The sequence below is a fragment of the Teleopsis dalmanni genome, chromosome 2 (genome assembly GCF_002237135.1).
Source record: "Teleopsis dalmanni isolate 2A chromosome 2, ASM223713v2, whole genome shotgun sequence".
NCBI classification, from domain to species: domain Eukaryota; kingdom Metazoa; phylum Arthropoda; class Insecta; order Diptera; family Diopsidae; genus Teleopsis; species Teleopsis dalmanni.
The window spans coordinates 159,210,895-159,232,490 of NC_051847.1; the positions used below are offsets into that span (position 1 = coordinate 159,210,895).

General features: G+C 28.1%; 1 protein-coding gene across 1 annotated transcript in view; it reads left to right on the forward strand.

Moving 5' to 3' along the window:
• Nucleotides 1-21,596, forward strand: part of LOC119683087 (zinc finger protein 395) — a 162,389-nt gene that overhangs the window by 104,215 nt on the left and 36,578 nt on the right. Inside the window, exons 3-4 of the mRNA XM_038096692.1 lie at nucleotides 5,432-5,565; nucleotides 5,829-6,040. Coding sequence (XP_037952620.1) covers nucleotides 5,432-5,565; nucleotides 5,829-6,040 — 346 coding nt within the window. The remainder of the gene's footprint in view (nucleotides 1-5,431; nucleotides 5,566-5,828; nucleotides 6,041-21,596) is intronic.

Below are 21,596 nucleotides of genomic sequence, written 5' to 3' on the forward strand. Positions count from 1 at the left end.
ACAATAATAATATATAATATAATAAATATATATATTTATTTATATATATTTATTAATTAAAAAGATATAGAGTGGATGATTATTACACATTGAACCAATTTTACGTGTCAATATAAGCATATTATATTAGGTTTTGAGATCTTTTACGAAATAGAATTTTAATATGAATAAATCTAATGATGTATAATAAATGCTAACTTAAAATCTATTGTGATTTTTATGTTTTTGTGGTAGTTTAATATACTAAAGTACTATCATACACAATGCATAATTAATAATGCATATGCTATAACATTTTATAAAAATAAGATATGAAGTATAGTTAAAACAGTAATACCAGCAATTTTGGCATATAACTAAAGCTCTTTAACATTTTCAGATACATAGCAGAAAAACGAGTTCCATATAAAAGACTTCTTTGCAATGTGTTGTACCGGTGTAAAACTGTGTAGAACTAAAGTTTTACTATGCAAATCTTATTAGAAGATTGTAAGTCGCACTTTTAAGTTTCAAATACACTCCAACCATTCGCTTCACTTTTTGTCACAATTTACGCTTAATAAGCATTATTTCTTCATATCTTAAGATCAGTAAAACTATTAAAAACAAAAACTCAAGACCCATTTCAGCGAAACTCACTGACAAACTCGAGTCAAAGGTTGACTTGGAGATGCAATTGCTATTACCACAACAAAGCAACAGAGCAAATAAAAGACACAAAAAAGTATGCATAAAAACATACATATATTTGCCATAGATACATATATCTATAGATATATATATATATATGTAGTGTATAAAACAAGTACAGAATACATTTTGTATATTGTATGTCGTAATTGTTTGGTTCGAAAGCGTTTGCTTTACGCTCGTAATTTTTAGACCGCATCTATGCTCACGAATTCAACTATTGCCACAGCACTAATAATCGCAGCAACAGCAGGCAACGGTGTACGTAATTATTTGTATGGTGCATGCAACAACTGCCGTATGACGCTTTGCGGATAGGAAAAATCCTTTTACTTGTGTATCTTTGCTTTCAAATGTTATTTTCTATTTTGACAGAAAAATCGACCAAATCACGGATTATTTCCCAGGCGCAAGAAAATCACATTTCAATCACGCGGCTAATGCAGCGCACACTTCAGCTTGCAACAGCATTTGCGGTGCATGCGCCGCGTTGTGGCGTCCATGCTTTTGCAACCAAACACTAAAATTGTTTGAATTTTGTGATATTAAGGCGGAGAAAGAAAACAAAATAACAGTTTGCTAGATAATATATCCAAATGGCAATAAAATCATTGCATCTCGGCTCCAAGAGGATATATATTTAGCAATTGACTGACGGTAGAAAGCATACAAGCAGTGTAGAAAATTATACCGGCCGGTGAGACATGTACAGCTTGAAATTGCAACCATACAATTAAAAATTGAGTTTTTTTTTTGTAACCAGGAAAATTTGTTTTTATTATCCTCTATCATTGAAATCACAGAAATTTATGGAAAATTATACTGAATTTAATTGCCAATTACTTAGAGCCAGCAGTCACATTAAACAGAAGGAACCTGTGCGCAATTACTGCGTTTCTGCTAGTGATTTTACTAAACAAAAAAAAAATAAGATACTGTGGTCTTGTTCCCGATATTTTTTCGATGAATTGTATTTACAATTCCTTTTTTATTTTATTAGATTTTTTATAGTTAGTTAGTTGACTCAACTGGCGGCAGATCTTTCTCTTCTATCCAAGTACAGTATAGGCTTCGTTTTGTATGAGGTTCTGAAGTATAAAACTCACCTGTGCCATTGAAAAAGTAGCTTATTTTTGGAAAAATAAAAGAAAAATATGAAAGGAAATCTGTTTCTAAAGTAGCAACAAAATGTTTCACAAAACTCATCTAAAACATTTAACATTTCTATACAATGAGGTTAAAATTTTAACAAAAGTCAATTTAACAAATTATCTCACTGAGATGACTTAGGCATACAAATAATAAACCGCGATCCGCCAAGCGCATTTGTTTGCAAATTTCAATAGTGGAATGTCTCAACCTTAGTAGATCTTGTCATTTAAAATGGAACTGGTCAGTAGTTTCGTTCAGTTATTTTTCTTTGCAGATCCCGCAAATCTGATGAAACTCTAGGTTTTTTAACATCTTGTTTCAGAACTCTAGATTGTTTAGTTTTATTTTCGTTCTATTGTAGGTTCTCATTTATTTTGCTTGTACGATTGTTGGAGTAAGTTTTTTGGTTTATCTGTATTTGGATGATCCGAATGTTGTGTTTTTTTTAGAATTTCATATTGGAATGTGTTAACCCTAGCCAGACCAAGTCATTTACAATAGAAATATTTAGTCATTTCTTTATCCTTCTATTTTGCATATCAGATTTTTTTTCCAGCTACTGGTTTGTAAACCACAAGTTATACAACTCTATGTTATTCAGTAGGATTTTTATTTCATTGTAGGTTCGCATATTTCTTCTGCTGATTTTAAATCTAATTTTAAAAAGCGTCAGATCTTTCTTTTCTATCTAAGTATGGCATAGGTGTTCTTTTGTATAAAGTTTTGAGGCTTAAAATCAACCTGTGTGGTTGCTAAAATAAAATATATATGATTTATCTGTATTTGGAAGGTTCGCCGGACGCATTTGTTTTTAGAGTTCTATAGTAAAATGTCCTAATCTCGCTAGACGTAGTCATTTGCCATGGAAATATTTAATCATTTCTTTATCCTCATCTTCTCAGCTCTTGCATGTCTGATTGAAACGGATATCTGTTTTTTCAGCTACTGACCTGTCCATTAAATATATATTTTCATTCCCATGTATATTCTGCTACTTTTAGGTTTATTTCTGAACATTTTTTAAAAAGATTATTATTTGTAAATATGCTGAGGATGCTTCTGATCCTATTGTAACTAATTTATCTACAAATCAATGTTTTTTTCGTTGTTTACTGACTGTACCCACTTTGTCTGGCTGCTCATTTTTAAAAAATAACTTTTTCACAATAAGTTAATTGGTATTTAAATTAAATATAGTTAAATTAAACATAGTTACTCCGTGTCTCTTCCGGTCTACACTAACCACACTATTATACAAGAAGTAATAAATCTATGGAATGTAACAGAAGCAAAGCAAACTTCTCAACAAATTTCCAAATGAATGCACAAAAGTATGAAATTTCATACAAAAATTGGGATGTACCAATTTTGCATAATTTCATTCGCATTACATTTACAAAAGAGTATTTTAAATCGCTTACAGGCAAATCATGATGCAGAATTGATGAAGTGTTTATGTATCAATCGTTTGCACGCTCCGACTTAAAGCGGTTAACTTACTTTTATGATCCCGATTCAAAATTGCATTGCAATAACATTCGAAAAACATAAAGACCAGCAGTTTTGGGACGACGTAAACAATAACTAATCGGTAAATGCTTCGCCTATCTAACTCAAGTCGTCGATTGCTATTTTAGAGCTAACGAATTTCCGCATATCTTTTAGTGTTTCAAGTGCGGCTTACAGCAGCTTTCTATGAGATTTTTATGCGGCCAGTCCCTGAGCGAACAACAGACAGTCGACAGTCTGATAGTCTGACATTCAGACAGTGAGATAGGTATACAGTCATTCAAATAGACAGACAATTGAAGTTTACTTTGACAAGTAGTGCATACAGTCACTGATGACCGTTGCATGATGCACGTTTCATCCTACCTCACCGCCGTACATATTTTAAGCACATTGGAGCTACAGGCAATAGCAATAAAATTTTATGCTTTGGCTACCCATTTTTGTCTTGTTGAGAAATCATCGAAAAGTACTGTTTTTCTATATATTCGTGCTCGAATTTCGAAGGCGCGCTGTGCATCGAACTTTATGAATATTGCCTTTTGTTTAAGAAATTTAACAAAATCATTAGCTTGAGCTCCATAGGTTGTTTTGTAATAGCATATTTCAACGTTTTTAAACTACTTTTTCGCTGGTATTGAACATTAAATAACATTGCATAAATAAACATTAATAACTATTAACTTTTAATACTTTTATAAATAAATAAATATAATACTAAATTCAAAACCATAAATGCATAATGGAAAAAAAAAACAGAAATAACTTAAGGTTTAAATAAAAAAAATTAAAAAAAAAATAAAACGACTTTTAACCCATTTTATTTAGAATCAAAAGTAATCAACTTCAAGGTATTAATATAATAACTGAAGATAACGTCATTTTCATGACACTAATATAAAATGTCGTGGTACCCTAAAGATGGCTATAGACTACAATCGAAATATTGGTGACAATAAAAAAATATTTTTTCAAATATTAAAAAAAAGTTTTGTTATATATCAGCAATTGAAGCAACAATTAGCTTTTGAAAAAATCTATACATAAAATTTGTTCATTAAAATAAAAAAAGAATAATTAAAGAAAATTGGTCAAAATTTTCTTTCAGACATAAAAATATATATGAAAAACATTTTATTTATAGTGTAACCATGTTAAAGTGAAAGAGACTAAAAGCTTCTATAGAACCAAACCTATTTCTATTCCTATTAATAAATTACATAAATCCATATATAAAGAAATATTTTGTATTTTTAACTTCATTAGTGTATCCAGCATGAGCTCACACCCATCAAAAAAATATGGCAAAAATGTGTATTTTTTGTTTCGAATTCTAAATAAAATGGGTGATCCGCTTTGCGTCATTGTGGCATTTCGAAACGCCTCATCAACAAATGTTCGTAATGCCTAAAATGACTCAAAATTGTTGTGTAAGGTCAGTACAATTTACATACAAACTAAACAATCAAATCACAAAAGAATTTTAAATTTTTGTGCCGTTTTTTCTACTTTGAAATTTTTAACAACAGTTTTCTTTAAAATTCACAAAGAAATCAAATAAATTTTATTTACTTAAAAGTGCAAAAAATGTTTAAATATTTACCGATTTTGAAATAACATAAGTCGCAAAGCAATACGACTAAATGAATTCTATTGCCAACTTTTATTTTAAAAAAGGGGGTCAAATGGCGCTCCTCACTGGGTCGCAAAATTTCCTAAACTAATATTGAAGAGATTATTTCTAATATCTTTGCTTGTAGATGATATATACACAAATATTGTCGAGTTACAACTTTTAGTGGATTGATTGTGCGTGTAGAGCGACTAAAATACGCTAATTTCAATCTTTGATTGGCGTTACTCTACTTTTTGTATGACAATAAATAAAATTAAATAAATAAATTAAATTAAATAAAAAAAAAAATAGAAGATAAATAAAATTGCTATGACACCACTTTGCACTTGCAAAACTTTTTGACTTATTTCAATGTTAAAATTTTAAACTATAATATTAATTTACTAAATAAAACTCTTTAATCATTAATAACATTTACTTTATTTTTATTTGATTGTATTTCAGTTCACGTAAACGTCCGCCGTCTTATTCACATGAATGCAGCGATAATCAGTGCAATGAAGAAGAAATGAATGAATGCAATGCAGCTTTGATTTTGATGAACCTCTCAAATTCACCAAAATCTCCCAAAAATGGAGGTAAGGAAGAGCTGAAAACCTAACTCTATTTAATCGTACTTTTTAATAATATATGTATGTGCTTGAAACTAAAAATGCGATATAAAACTAAGAAATTTTCTATATCTTAAATAAGTTAATAGAGGTCATTGGAATATGTTGATGATCTTAATAATGTTTATAAATAATTTTTTGTGCATTTGCTACAAAATAGTTATTGAGTTTAATTATTTTAAGAATTTATTATTTCGCTAACTTATTTTAAATTTAATTCTATATTTTAGATAAATGGCTTGGGTCAAGTCCAGGTAGTTCTTCAGCTTCGTGGAGTTCTGGATCCTCTTCACCACCGCTTAGTGATGATGGTCATGTTTTACATACTAGCACCATTTTAAACGATCCTTCAGCTAATGCCCGCCTACGTACTACATCGGTTTCAACATCTGATGAGGGCATCGTTGTGGACTTCAAAGAAGATGCACCGCGTAAGAGAAAGGTAAATTAAAAATAAAAATATGTGAATAAATTTAAAAGAAATATGAGAAGCATTTGTATTGGTAAAATTCAGCATTAATTAGCTTAATTAAAGTTTAACAAAATCTTTATTTATCGGACAAAGTTTTGAAGTATAATTTGAAGTGTTGTTATTGTATACTAATCGTTGTTAAAAAAATTAATTAATTGAATATTAGATATAAAATATATATCCAACTCTATATATATCCAAATCTATTTAGATAGAGATTTCAATCTAATTGCCCATATCATTTGGTCTGTCAAAATTGTTTTACTCAGTTTAAAATATTTTGTAGTGCAGTAATATATCTTAATCTTTACTTGATAATGATGTTAATTTTATTATTAATTACCTACAAAAATTTAATTAATTCTACCATATAATTCACAACAACACAGCGGAACTATTACAGCGCAAGGCACAGAAAAGAATTTTGAAAAGAATATATAGCCTTGTTACTTATTTAGAGATTACACAAATTTTATTTGTAATTTAATAAAATGTTTTTCTTTTTCTATATTTTATTAATTATATTTTTAAACACTTCTATTTATAAAATTAGTGCATGAAAAATTTATGTGAACATTTAAGTATTTTAAAAGATATTTGTTTTTGCGACCTTCAATATTACAAACAATAGTTTATAAAAAATTTGTTATAAAAGCTATGAGTATATGGTTGAATTCCTTTGTATTTTCGACAATAAAAATATTTATATAGAGATTTTCTTCAGAAATTTTTTAGTATTACGGAATATTTATTTGACACATTACATATATTTATATTTTACGATAAACATTGGAAAATATTGAACATTTCGTTTGGTCTACCAAACCATTGCAGTGTCTTTCAGGCAGAAGTAATGGCGATTCATAAACCAACAGTAATATGATCCCTGTTAAACATATCGTAATCTTCGCGGATAGTCAAGCCGCCATCAAATCTCTCGTTAGCGCTATAGATAAATCCTTTAAATTTCGATATCTCCGGGGTGCTCTTAACGAGATAGCCGGGGATGTCAGTGTTGAAGTGTCTTGGCAACCTATACACAAGCAAATTTTGGGCAACTGCACTCTGCTCCCTGATATTCAATTCTCAGATATTGTTATGACACTTGCAACGACTAAGCTGTTAAATAAAAATATCTGAGCATAGCTAAGCAAAATTGGGATAAAACCCGTTTATAATTTCTCCGTTTATCATTTTAATTATTGTTAAAACACTGCTGTTCTTCTAGAAGTCTATAATATTTGAAACCTTAAATGAATAACACATTTATACCCTTTCTTAATTAAGACAAAAGAATATCATAGCCAATTTAATTATTATAAGGGTATTTGTTTATATCACATAAAAAATATATATTATTTATTTATTGTAATAAAATCTTTTCTCTTATTGAATTACACATCAATTTTGTGCAAAACATTCAAGCGTCAGTTATTAAGTAAACGCTCATTTTATGTGTTAAGTTACCGAAAAATTAGCAGGCGTTTCAAAAAACTACGTCAGCACTGCTTTACCGGCATGAGCTTGTTGCATACGTAGGCGGTTTTTTTTATTGCACGTAACCAAGTTTTTGTTATTTAATTTATGACGTTGACGTTTTTATGTTAGGTAATCGAGTTTATCTACTTTCAATTTTGTTTGCTGTAGTTTTCTTACATCGTTTATGTGCCATTGCCACACCGAGCTGCAACAAACTGCAAACGAATTAGGACACACAAACTGCGCACCCACACAAGCGTTTGAATGCAACAGTTCAGTGTAACTGCATTTTTTCGGAATAAATTTGGAACGTTGAGTTGCGCATAACATTTTTTATAGCGCACATTTTACATAAAATTTTTAACTATACTGTACGAATGCAATTTTCCATGCAATCACTTTCGTTCAAACGTAGAAATGATTAATTTCTGACCACTTTGATTACAACATACTTATTGCAGTTCAAATAGCGCTTTACTATTTTCTTTTCAAAGGAATACCATATCTTAATATTACCGTGAAAAATGCTGGACCTATATGAAAACAATAGCCGAAATTAATGGAACTTTAATTTATTTAAATTTTATTATATTGATATATATGAAACGATTTTTAATTTTATATAAATAATATCACTATCTACACAACATAAACAGATTGCAATCTCACACATCAAAAATTAAATTCTCAAATACGTACTCAAAGTATGTAGTTTAGCATTTCTTATATCAATTTTATTAAAATGTCTTTCATAAAAATATCTTTCATTTATATGTATATATAAATATACGTTAAATCACATACAACAAATAAAGTTGTAAAAAAATACAAATAAATAATTGCATAAAATGATTTATGATTCAAAAAATAAAACAATTGCAAGTAGGAAGTGTAACTATTTTATTAAAAAAGAAAAAAACACATTATATCTATTACGAATATATATATTTTATAATGGAAAATTTCAAAAATATTTTACGGCATTGCTTTTACATTTTACATTTTGTTTGTACTGCCGACAACTGGAGGCAAGAGTGATTGTATTTAATTGTGCAAATTGATTTTGTAATTGTAAAGTTTGCTTTACTATTAAACTGAAACCAGGAGCTTTGCGGTTATGAGTATCACATTTAAAGCTTGCGAACGCCTTTCCGAATGCAGCCAGCCACTTTGGCGCTGAACATTTCAGTTTCGCTATTTTCTTTTGAAACATAAAAAGCACCCATTTACGATTTTGTGGTTTTTCGTATTGGGAATTTTGCTGACGTAGCTTGGCGCGAATCATATTGTATAGTCAATTCCCAGGTGCCTGGCTGTCTTTTGTCAATGCTTAGTTGGCAACTCTGAAACCGCTTCTTTCGTGTACTGTACGTTGTATGTTGATTTCGCCTTCGTCTATTCGTGTATTTTTTTAAATTTTTCTTGTGTTATTTATATTTATATATATTACTATACAAAAATAATAAATAAATAAATTTATGTAAAAGAATTAAAATTAATTAAAATTTTTAAAAGTCACCGAAAAGGTGAATGATGTTTCAAGGCTGTTAGCAATGTACATGCTTAACCAAAAGATGCAAAATAAATATTTACAATGCGACTTGAAGATATATTAATAAAACATTGATTTATTATTTACTTATATAAATTATATATCCACTCATATCTTTTTTATGTATATATCGTAGTAGGTTTATTACTTAAGTCGATCACATTGTTTATATGTTTTTTGAAATAATAATTTTAAATTTTTTTATTTACTATAATTTATTTTTTAATGCTTTTTCTACTGAACAGTAGTATTAACGGTGGTAACTAAATGGTAGAATTGGCTAACATTTAAGTTGAAGTTGTAAACATATTAAATTTGATTTTTAAAATTTGAAATTTAAAAAAAAATATGTTTCTTAATAAAAACTATTGTTTTAATAGAGAGCTATTTTAAACAATATTGAATTACAACCAAATTTTTTTTTTTTATTTATTGAATTTTTGGCTGACAATACGTATTTTGATATCTTTATATCTACAACTTTCTAAAAATAAAAGCAGTATTAATAAAATGAAATGAGCTAGTCTTGACATAATGTATTTTTTGCCCTTAATATATCCAATATATTCATATCCAAACCTCTCCAGAAATGAAATCATGAATGAATTAATTATTTCAAATAATTACTTGCCATAAAATTCCGTCAACATATAAGCTTGTATTTTAGAAATATAAAACCAAAGGAAAAGAACACAAAGCGATGAAGAAGAAGAAAAATATTGTTTCTTTTCGCCCACATATTCCTACACACCTACACTGCACATCATTTAGTTAAACAACAAATCGTTGTATGTATATTGCGATTACCTTGTTGTTGTGCTTGGTATTTGCAGTTTTTGCTTTTGTTTTTGTAAATTGTAAATAATTTGCAATTTTTTTCTTCTTGCCTTAGAACATATGTTGACTTTATGATATTTGTGTGATTGTATGTGTGTGTGTTGTCATATTTTTCTTTAAGGCATTAGAAATACAAAGCAAATATATAAAAGAAAAATACAAAGCAATTGCAATTCTGTGCCAAGTGCACCGTTTTCATGTTCAAGGTGAGAATATCATGAAGCCACAAACTTGTGCAATCACAACAATTACAAACATTAAACTTAATACAAAGTCACTTATATATTAAAATTATCTGTATTAATTATTTTAATTTTAATAAAGTGTGTTTATTTTTGATTTAAGCAAATTCGCAATTTTTTGCATAGTCGGTTTGATAAAAAGAGTTTAAGTTTTTTTAGTAAATTCTGTCACTGATATTCCCCTATGAACTAGAATTTCAAAGCAAATATTTCATTACTTTAATTATTTTTTAATTTTAAATTAATTTAAAAAAAAAAATGAGAAATGTTTTAGTTTATAACTAAAAGAGTGAAGAAAAATGGAAGCATATTTTTGGCAAGATATTAGACTGATTATATGTTCAACTCGTGTTCGCAGTATATACATACATACCAACCACAGCTAGGTCTCTAGTATATTTATAAAAGCTTGAAAGGAGGGCAGTAATGACAATTACTAAATATCAAGCTGATCATCCCCAATAATAAATTGTATTCATATTCTTTCGAATTCAATAATTTTAAATATGAGAAATCCATGTACTTTTACAAAAATGTTACTCATACGCCACACACTCAAATTTCATGAATCTTAAACATTTTATAATTAAGTGGTTTATTCCAAATTCTATGCTTTACAGGCATATAGTGACTTATACCAACGTTTTATCTTTTTTTGAACTTTTAACAAACAAATTAACGAACCCAAACATCACTCTTTTACATTAGAAATTTAAATTTTGATAAAATATGATCATAGTTGGTATAGTTGGTATAGTTGGTATGAAACTAAGCATATTTTATCAATCCACGAAATATAAATGTGTGATTTAAGTTGACGACTAAAAATAATATTATACAAAAATTTCTATAAGGGAGTACGAATATGTTAGTAATATTATATTTACATATTAAAACAAAATAAAACTTGAAATTTCTGTGTGTCTTTAGTTACGAAAGTATTATTTACACGTAAAAGAACCATTAAAATGGGAGCACTAAAAGCACAGGAAGAAATCCGTAAAGATTTTGCTCCCTCCTTGATCATAACATAGTTAAATTTCCTTCTACTTCTTTCTTCCTTTGCAAAAGCAAGAACTAACTACACCAAACAGAGAGGATTAATTTGTTTATATCATTACAAATGCAAGTGCTGTGCTGTGCGGGCAGGAGCAGAATTTCATGCGCGTGTAACGCTCACTAATGCACAACAAATAACTTTTCCGCTCACTCATGTAATAAATGAATGTGTGTACATACACGTATAAATAGTTAAGTACGTAAGCAAGCATTGAAAAAGTTCCCACTACAGTTACTGCAATAACAGCAACTTATTTCCATTATTGTAATTGAGGACAAATATATGTATGCATTTTTCGCTGCATTTCCATAAGCTCTGACACGTGCCCTGTTTTCGTGATATGAGTGTGAATTTTTCATTTTGACTTGTGTTTGCTGCATATACCATATTTGCATGGATGCATATGCTTATTAGTGTTAGTGAATTAGTAGCGTTTGTGTTAGTAGGTTAAAACAAGCCGGTACCTACCAATTAAAACCGACCGGCCGGCGAAAATTGCGCAATTGCAAAACAGCACTCAGCGGCATCAGGTATAATAACAACTGCACAACAAGCTGCTGCTTTTCACATAACATTCGCCGCATTCCCTTTACTTTTCCATTGCTCACCATTGTCAACGCTTTACAGCTCTTGCCTAGATATCTCATTTCTGTTACTGCTCTTGCTCTTGGCCTCGGTCTCGCTCTCTCTCTCTCTCTCTTTCCGTATTATTTAAAGTTTTTCTCTTTTTTGTGCTTTGTTGTAAATAACTTTAACGCTGCCTTAGTTATGAATTTCAACTACATTAATATACATACATATATACTGTGATGGTGGGGCAGTGTAACAACGGCACGTGTATGGCTGCAACCAATTACAGAATGCAGTCAGTCTATCTGTTTGCTTTTTGTTTCTTTGCTTTTAAATATCGTTTTTGCTATTGTTTTATTAAAATGCACTCTATGTTTCGCAATCATTTTTTTTACATACATATATTGTTTATCATTTCAACAATTTATTATTTTATTTTGCATCAAATGAATTAAATGTAGAAATGTAGAAATAAATTGTCTACATTATACATAACCGTTACAAGCACACAGCAGTGTAAAATGCAAAATTGTTAGTTTGAAAATACAGAATAATTGAATGAATATAAACAAAATAATTATTACACAAAAATAATAGAAATAGAATTTTACTAGCAATGAGAAAGAGTATATGTATATAAGAGCATAAGTTCTTTTCCTGCTTCTAATGCAATTTTTTACCAACAAAAATAATTATTGTCATTCACATTTGTTAGCAAATATGAGAGTGTTGCACATCTTATACATAAACTACAATACACGCGCCAACAATAAAGGCAATAACAATAACAACAACAAGGCCAATCCATATATTACAACCTTGAGTTGAGTTGGTGTGAAATGTATTTGAAAAGTTTCACTGCGTTTAAAAAAAACAAAAAAAAATCATAGAAAAATATTTTCTATGATTTTTAAAGCAGTATTTACTCGTATATATAGAAAACTGAAAGCAACTACCAACTTTGAAATGTTTAATTGATGAAGGCCAAACACCAAAACGCCTGATTAATCAGACCCAGGGGGCAGGGTTACGATTACAATGCGTAATGCACAGTATATCCGCATATTTAAATTACAATTTAAAATATATTCTTTCCCTACTTAAAAATATGTATATGAATGTATCCAAGTTAGTGTTGTTAGAACGAATTGCATTTTGAAAAGTGGTTTCAAAAGTTTGTTTATTATATTCTATATTTTGGTTCATTTTAATAAGTCTTAATTTTTTTTTATCGATAATTTTAAGTTAAAAATATTGGCATATGATTTATATTACTTTTTTGTATACAATAGTAGTAGTTATAGTTGAAAATAAAAAGATGAACATTAAATCTAACATATTTCATATAGCCTAACATTAACTATTTGACTATTTAACTATTTCCTATAAAATATTAAAAACAAAATTCAGAATTTTATTAGAAGTTAGTGTGCTCTCATCTCAAGCAGCACAGCACCTTTGCCAAGACAAAATAAACATATCGCTTATGAAAATTTTTCAAACGTTCGCTGTTAAAAATCACTTATTGCAGTGCACACATAAAACAACAAATAATGCAGTTGTATTCAAGGTCAGCATATTGAAAGTTTTGCTTAAATGTGTTGACTATAGAACTTTATGTATTGTTGTTTTCACACAAACACGAACATCAACACAAACAAACATATTGAATTTCCCACAATACTTCAACAGCTAAAAAATCAATACGACAAAGTTGTGCTGCGCAAAAACAGAACTAAACAGAACTTTGCAGGCTTCTCTTTCCATAAGGCTTTACTGTCGCCTCAAAATGGTTCACTAGGTCGTCTGTTTAAATGCCAAATACCAAATACACGGTGACATGCAGTTCTGAAACATTGTACAGCTACGCCAATTTTATAAATATTTGGAGCAATTTTTGCCGGTTCTAACAGGCGCCATTTATAACACTCTGCATTGTGCTCAATACACACGAACTCTATTCAATTTTATACTCTCAAATGAGAGTATTTGCGTCCTTTTCTCCATGGCTCTATTATAAATAAAACAAAAAAGGCGGTTATTTGTGTTTTTTGTGCAGCAACAGAGACAAATTATACCGGCATTAAATGCGCATGTCAGTCACCTTGTCAGTCAAAAGTTACATGCGTGTTATTAAGCAAACTATATTTCTGCATTTATATTTTCTCATTATTTTAAGCTATATGTATTACTACTTTCACTAGACTTTCTTTTTTAAATGACAACATCTTTTCTTACATATTTTATTCTAACTGTTCTTGTACAAATTATTGGCGGGACAATTCGATCCAGCCATGTACTTTTGTGCATCTAAGTTTTGGAGATATACGAACGAAATTTTGTACAAACGGAATAAGTCTTTGTCTGAAAATAATAAAACGTTTAAGTTCAATAGAATTTGACATTTATTAAATGGAATAATTTTTTGTGAGCTTGAACTAACAATATTGTAAGGTTTGTTGCAAGCTTCATTCTCTGTTCTAGTCAGATTAGAAGTTTTTATGCATGGATAGTAATAATTCTTTTATAATAGTCTGAAAGTTCTAAACTAAATTATTATATTATAGGTATATTGTATTGTAAAATAAAAAAATTAGAAAACTGTTTCATATTACCTCAAGTCGTTGACCCAGTAATGAAATGGAATGCTTACTTCGCCCATTTCGAAAATTTGCTTTTGACAATGATAATAGATAAGAGGGACATCATTCGACAACTGGATACGAAAGTATTATTCAAGAAAGGCAATTTAAAGATAAAACGATTAGAGAATTTGTATTGCCAAAGTTGAATTTTAAAGCTGAAGATTTTACATAAATTATTGATTGGAAGTTGTGCAAATTGACACCTTCACCTTTGTTACAAGAAGTAACTAATAAGAAATTAAATCTATTTGTAAACAAATGTCCGAAACACGCCTAGATTTCAAGAGTTATCCATGTCATAAGCAAGCATTCGTAACTAAAGCTTCCATACGGTTTGCGGACAAAGTGCGAGGGATAGTTCAATCAGAGCAAAACCTTATCAAGATCGAACATGTCTGATTTTTCGCAAAAGTCAGATTATTAGTTTATTAAATTAGAATATCAGTAAGGTCTTAACATAATTCGTTTGGGCACGTGCGTGGTTAGATATGAAATGTAAAGAAATAAATAACACATCCTACTTGGATTGTTGGTTGGGTAGGGAAAGGGTAAACAATTTTGAATATTTTCTGTAAATATGCGATTGATATATATTATAATATGAATGATGTTTAGTAACATAGTATTTATATATTTGGTAGTTTGAACAATATATTACGGCAACAGATCATTGTGCACTACATTTATGTTCAGGTACAATTTGTAACTGGCGTCACTTTTAAATATGAAAAAAGGCGCGAAAATTACGCGTTGGGCGACAGGTTAATATTACTATATATTAATGGATAGTTATTTTATTTTAATATTTTAGACTTTAAACTGAATAAGAAAAGTTAAACTGTATTAATTGTATGTGATTTAATAATTGTATTTTTTTTTTTTGAAAAATGATCGATTTAATCACTTTTGCCAACTTTTGGAGACTATGCGTGAGCGGAAAATATCAACTGATAATTTTTATTTTACTCTATACTAGAGACAACTTTTGCGCTCTATAGCGTTTCGAAAAAAAAATTTTTTATTTTTCGAACCACCCTATTACACGTCCATTTCAAAATACACATTGTTACTCCTAAAAGACGCAAATTTTGTTATTTATTACTAAGCAACACTGTTTTTCGCAAAGGTTACTTTTTTACTTCTTTAGAATTTAAATAATTAAAGATTATTAATTTGGCTTTATGCAACCCTATTTTTGAGGTAATTAAATTATATTAAATAGTTATTAGCGGTTTAACTTTGTGTTTTTGCTGCCGGCTAAAACACAATTGCATTACTTAACTGTGCTACAGCTATTATTTTAATTACTTCTGCCTTTCCCAATATACACTTTAAAAAAATCAAGCTGAATCTCAAAATTTTTAATCTCGTGGTTTAATGTTATACTTTATACCCCCTACTATTCTTCTTTAAATTAATGTGAATAAATGTTTAAACAAAAAATAAACTGTAAACAGCATTTTTTTATAAAAGATATTTCAATAAAGGTTCACAATAGATTACTTATCGCTTCGATAACAGTTTTTTCTGCAGTCTCTTAGATAATTAGCAACTTCATAACTAATGGTATTTCTTATAGAGACTTGTTTTTTTTTTTTTGCGTTACTTTTCAGAGTGACTGAAAAGATATAATTTTACAAAGCTTATTAGGAGTTTGAACCTCTATTCTGGTTAGATTTGAAGCATTTCTGTATACTGTATACTATCTGTATGCTATTAGAACTCTATTATAATAGTTTATAATAGAGTTTATAATAGAATAGTTAATAGTTTATTATAATTAGTTCTAATAGCGATGTATATCTATTGTTTTATATAATTACAAATCAATAGTTTCCACGGTTCTCTCTACTACCTTGTATTTTCTTTTTCAATTTCTCTCTAAATCTTAATATCTTTATTTTTTGCAGTGTAGGTTCAACTAACATGTCGAATATGATATATACCTAGAAAATAACACAAATTAATGGTTTGTGCACTTCAAGTGAAGCAATTAGCATATTTTATTTAGTTTGAAGGCGATAATAATTTCTGTGAAGGTTGTAGGAAGAAATTTGTTTCAATATAATTAGTTTGGAAACATTCAGATACGTTGATTTCTTTTGAAATCACTTTTTAAAATATTTAGAAAATTTTAGATACATAAGTGACAAAAAAAATTTCAATAAATTTTAAAAAATGTTCATACTTATAAATCACAAGAAATTAAGTAAAAGAAATTTATTTTATCATTTTTAAAAGCTAATTTTGAAATATTTATAAATACACAAATTAACACCAATAATAAAGCTTATTCTGGATATAAAAATATTGTCTCCAATGTATCAGAATTAAGCAGAGTGTGATGAATTGTTTTGTTAACGTATTTAACTAATTAATTTTGAGTTCTGTATCATCACTTTCAAAATATACAAAATATAAAATTTTAATTAAATTCTTTAGTCAGTAAATTAATAAATTTTTTTATTTTTTATTTCTCTTTTATTTCAGGTGAGTAATTTTGGGATTTAAATGCACATTACGAAAAGATACAAGCAAAATAAAAAATATGTGTGAGTATGAAAAATATATTTATAATATAAAATTGTTACTCACTAAAAATTATATAAATGAAAACCTTTTAATATAGGAATTTCTACAATAATATAATAATATTATGAAAATAAAAACCAAAACGAAATAACAGGTTTATAACAATTATTATTATTATTTGAATTGTATTAAACAGCATATAAAATCTGTTCTTCTTTGTTCTGTTAGTCCATCCAATCAAATATTGGAACTATGGCATATGTTTTCTATAAAATTCATATAAAAACTTCAGAGCATACTTAAAATAAGTAATACAACTATAGAGCTAAATATTTTTATTACTTAATTTTCCAACTGTGCTTAATAGATTTAAAAATTAATCCTTAAATTTAACACTAAAATTTAAATTAAATTTAACACAGCCAAATTCTCTTTCTTTATTCAAAAAGATCTATTAAAATCTGAAAATTCATATGATGTGGCCAAAATATTTACTAAAATAAATCTTTTAAAAGACAATCTCGATTATCGAATTCTTTTTTCTTTACTTTTTCGATATTACTATTAGTTAAACAGATTAAACGTGATCTAGAACGTGACATGTGTCCAACGATTAGTTCGCATTTTTTCGTTTTGTGCTATTTGGCCTATGATACATGAGTAAAAATTAAGAATTAAAATTACTTTCTATAATACCTTTCGTATAGTTTACTATATTTATTGAATTAAAATTTTACTCATCCTTTAATATTTTTCCACAACATTTTTCTACTGTCTTTTTTTGGCATTTTTTATTTTATATTACAAACTATTAGTTTTTAGATACTACGTGGAGGCTGTGCGACAGCTTAGGTTGATGACGCCAAGAATTACACTGGAATTATCCTATTCACACACTTTGTCTTGTATACTCAATTGCAAGGGCTCGCGGTTTCTCTCACATTTAGAAATAATTAATCTTTTAAAACAATATAAAAATATAAGAAAAATGTTAATTGATATAAAATGAAAAGTCAGTAATTAAGTTCAACTTAAATCAACGTTAGTATTATAAGTGTTGAACATTATTTAAATCTTCTCTTCATTCACGCCGTTTCTTTAAAGCCAGCTTTTAATTCTTTGTCACTATATTAAATCATATTTAATATTGTCGCACAAATGAGTCACCAATAGAGTAAGTGCGATATCTCAAAAATTGCATTTACTTAGTAATAATTAATTTATAACGAATTAAACGATTCGAATTAAAACGAATAGTTTATAATACCAAATGATTATATCGTATATTTTTGAATTATTTCACTAATTTATTTGAAAAGAACGGAACAAAAGTCTCAAAAATTGTGAATATTTCCATAATATTTAAAAAAAAATTTCTGTTATTTTCTTCATTTGCTAAATTAAAGTTAATATTATCTAATATGCACCTGCTTATTGATGTCTTACCGATATTAAAAAAAAAACTTTTTAAATACATTTCGAATTGTATGCGAGTATGTGCGCACTCACATGTACATTTCGCCGCTTACACCAACAATTCACTGTGCACCGAATGCTATTTGAGTATTCATAGATATTTTGCTTTGTTTAATTTTGTTTGATGAAAACTTGACCTTGGACTAGGTTGATTGCATTCTAGCGGTCAATGATACCTGTCAAGCGGTCGGTAGCTCGTTTATAACGTCCGTGTTGACGATACTTTTCGACTATAAAAAGCTCATAATATTTCTATGGCGTAAAAAAAAAAAATTAAAAAAAATAAAAAAAAATTTATTTGTCTATATATATATATATATATATATATATATTAATTTTAATGAAAATAAAATTTAAAAAAAAATTAAAAAATAATAATAATAACAAACTACTCACTCCTACGAGTAAAAATGACAACAGCATCAACAGCTATAATAAATATGACAACAACAACAAGAACAAAGTATGTCGTTTGTATTATATGCGAAAAGCTTATAAATTTTAAAATCGCAACTATTTTTGTATATACGAACTCATTTATATGTAAGAATATATGCACAAACGTAGTGCACACACTTAAGAACATATTTGCTTTGCACCGACCGCGTCGACCGCACTGCCAGCAACTGTTGCGCATAGTGAGTTTATTTTTATTGTGCTTGCTTGTTGATACTAATAATTATAAGAGCGTTAATAATGATAGAATTGATAATAATGAAGTAGATGCTTTGTTGATAAAAAAAAATACAATGAAAACAAGAAACAAGGAATGAAATACTCGTACATAAGATTGTCAGAATTGGTCAGCTATCAACTGACAACATATCTGCTCTCTTCTCTCTGCGTATTGTCGGAAATATACACAAACCCCTACTACAAATGCAAACAATAAAATAATATCATACGTCAACAAATACTATTAGTAATTTCTAATTTTTTAAAATTATTTGTTTTTGTTTTTGGTATTTTTAAATATACAAATAAACACACATACTTGAGACATTGCGTTGTGTTTATTAATAAAACAGCGCTTCGATACAGCACTATTCCTATAACTGGTTTTATTGTATTGTACACTTATAAACATTTTTGTGTACCTTTTTTTTGAATGTTTAATTATACTTTAAATATGTACATAACATATTTTTTAAATACATAATATAACACGAAATAAATTGCTTTAATTGTTTTAATACATTTTCATTAATATTATTAATAATATTGTCATTTGTAATTATTCTTCTGATAATTAATAACTAATTAAAAAATAAATTTTAGAAAAATAATTCATGCATTTAAATTTTATTTCAAATATAAAATAGATATAGAATATAAATGTATATTCTTCTTCTTTTTTCACTAATTAATTTTAATCATTTTTGTTTTTTACAATAATTAATAAATATATTCGGCCTATATTTCAATAACATTTAATGTAACCAAGCTTAAAATCTCCCATTTTATACCGACCTCACAGAGTTATCCTGCAAAATTCTGGACTTAGCCAGGTTTATAGAGTTGTTATGCTGGTTAAGTTTCACTTGATTGGAAGAGCCGTGCCTTTCGGCATTGTTCAACAGGAACAAGATAAATAACACTAATCCTTGCTACCACAATAGGCCATTATTTTTTCCCAATTAGGCTTTAGGCACAAGGGCCGCCCATCGAACCTAACCTAACCTTCTTTAAGCCTACCTCAAATGCTTCTTTTTCTTACACTTCTATTACTACATTTTTCGTATACTTTTACATTTCTCTTCATAAAATATATATAACTGTTTTGCTTACTTATGTATATAAGTCTGTACATAATTGTGTCTGGTACACTTTATACAATAGTGTATTTTAGTTTTTATTTAAGGAGTGACTAGTATATAAAATATTATATTTGCACTTTTTGTTTAATATTCTAGTGATATACGTTCACCAAAAACTAGTATCACGGAAAAATGATATAACTAATATCACAAAAAAGAGCTGACTAGACACGCACATCATTTTTTCTTTGATAATATAATAATAATAGAGAAAAAATCACTGCCTTTCCATTAAATATCTTATTAGGCGAAAAAACAACTGGAAAGACAAATAATATATATTATGCCTCTGTCTAACTATGTGCAGAAATTAAATGAATCTTATAATCTTATAATTATAACCCCTTTTATTTACTTATAGGTGATACTGAAAGTGAAAAAAAATTCCTCAATGGTAACATAACAGGCGCCAAGCGTTTGTACGTCCCAGTATTTTATACATGGGAAATAGCCATTATAATAATAATAATCATAAACAAATTAAAACTATAAGTCAAAAACATATATATTTAATATTTATATATACAAAAATATTTATTTATCATATTTATTTGCTAGTATTCGCAAATGTAAAATGAATTTTGTATGTAAAACCACATATAGTACACAAGACGACATCGTTATTATTGGATATTTGTTTTTGAATTTGCAATGTTGATCCATTCTTTCCTCCACCTTCACTCAACTAATGTGAAATCAGTACATTACTTATTAATGAAAAAGGAAATAATTAAGTAATAGAACTGTTATAATAACCACAACATTATAATAGTTAGCGAAGAAGAGTGCCATTAGATTACGTTTTTTTAGAAAATCTATATACAAACATTATCAGTATTAAACAATGATAATGAAAATAATGTTATTAATTATACATTCCTTCCACTTCTATTTTTCAGTACTTAAGCGTATCATGTAACGTCATTTCATTGAGTTCATGGTCATTAATATGTTGAAATAAGAATAATTTCGATAAGAGACAGTAACTATCCATTTCGACAACAAAAATCTTATTTATTTCGGTCATATAAAAAAAAATGTATTAATTATATACTTTTATATATTTATTTAATTTTAAGTGCTTAAAATAAAAAAAAAGAAGGTAGCCAGTTACTGCTTTGGTCGTAAACACCTTATCGAATGCCTTGATAAATGATTTATGAAAGAACGAACTTTCCATTCATAATAACTTTTTATTCGATTATTTTAAAATTGTTGAGCAAAATACATTTAGTGAAGGTAAATAACTGATTATGAAAAAGTTATTGACCATCGAAAAGTGAAAGATTAGAATATATTTGGGATCGATATTGTGA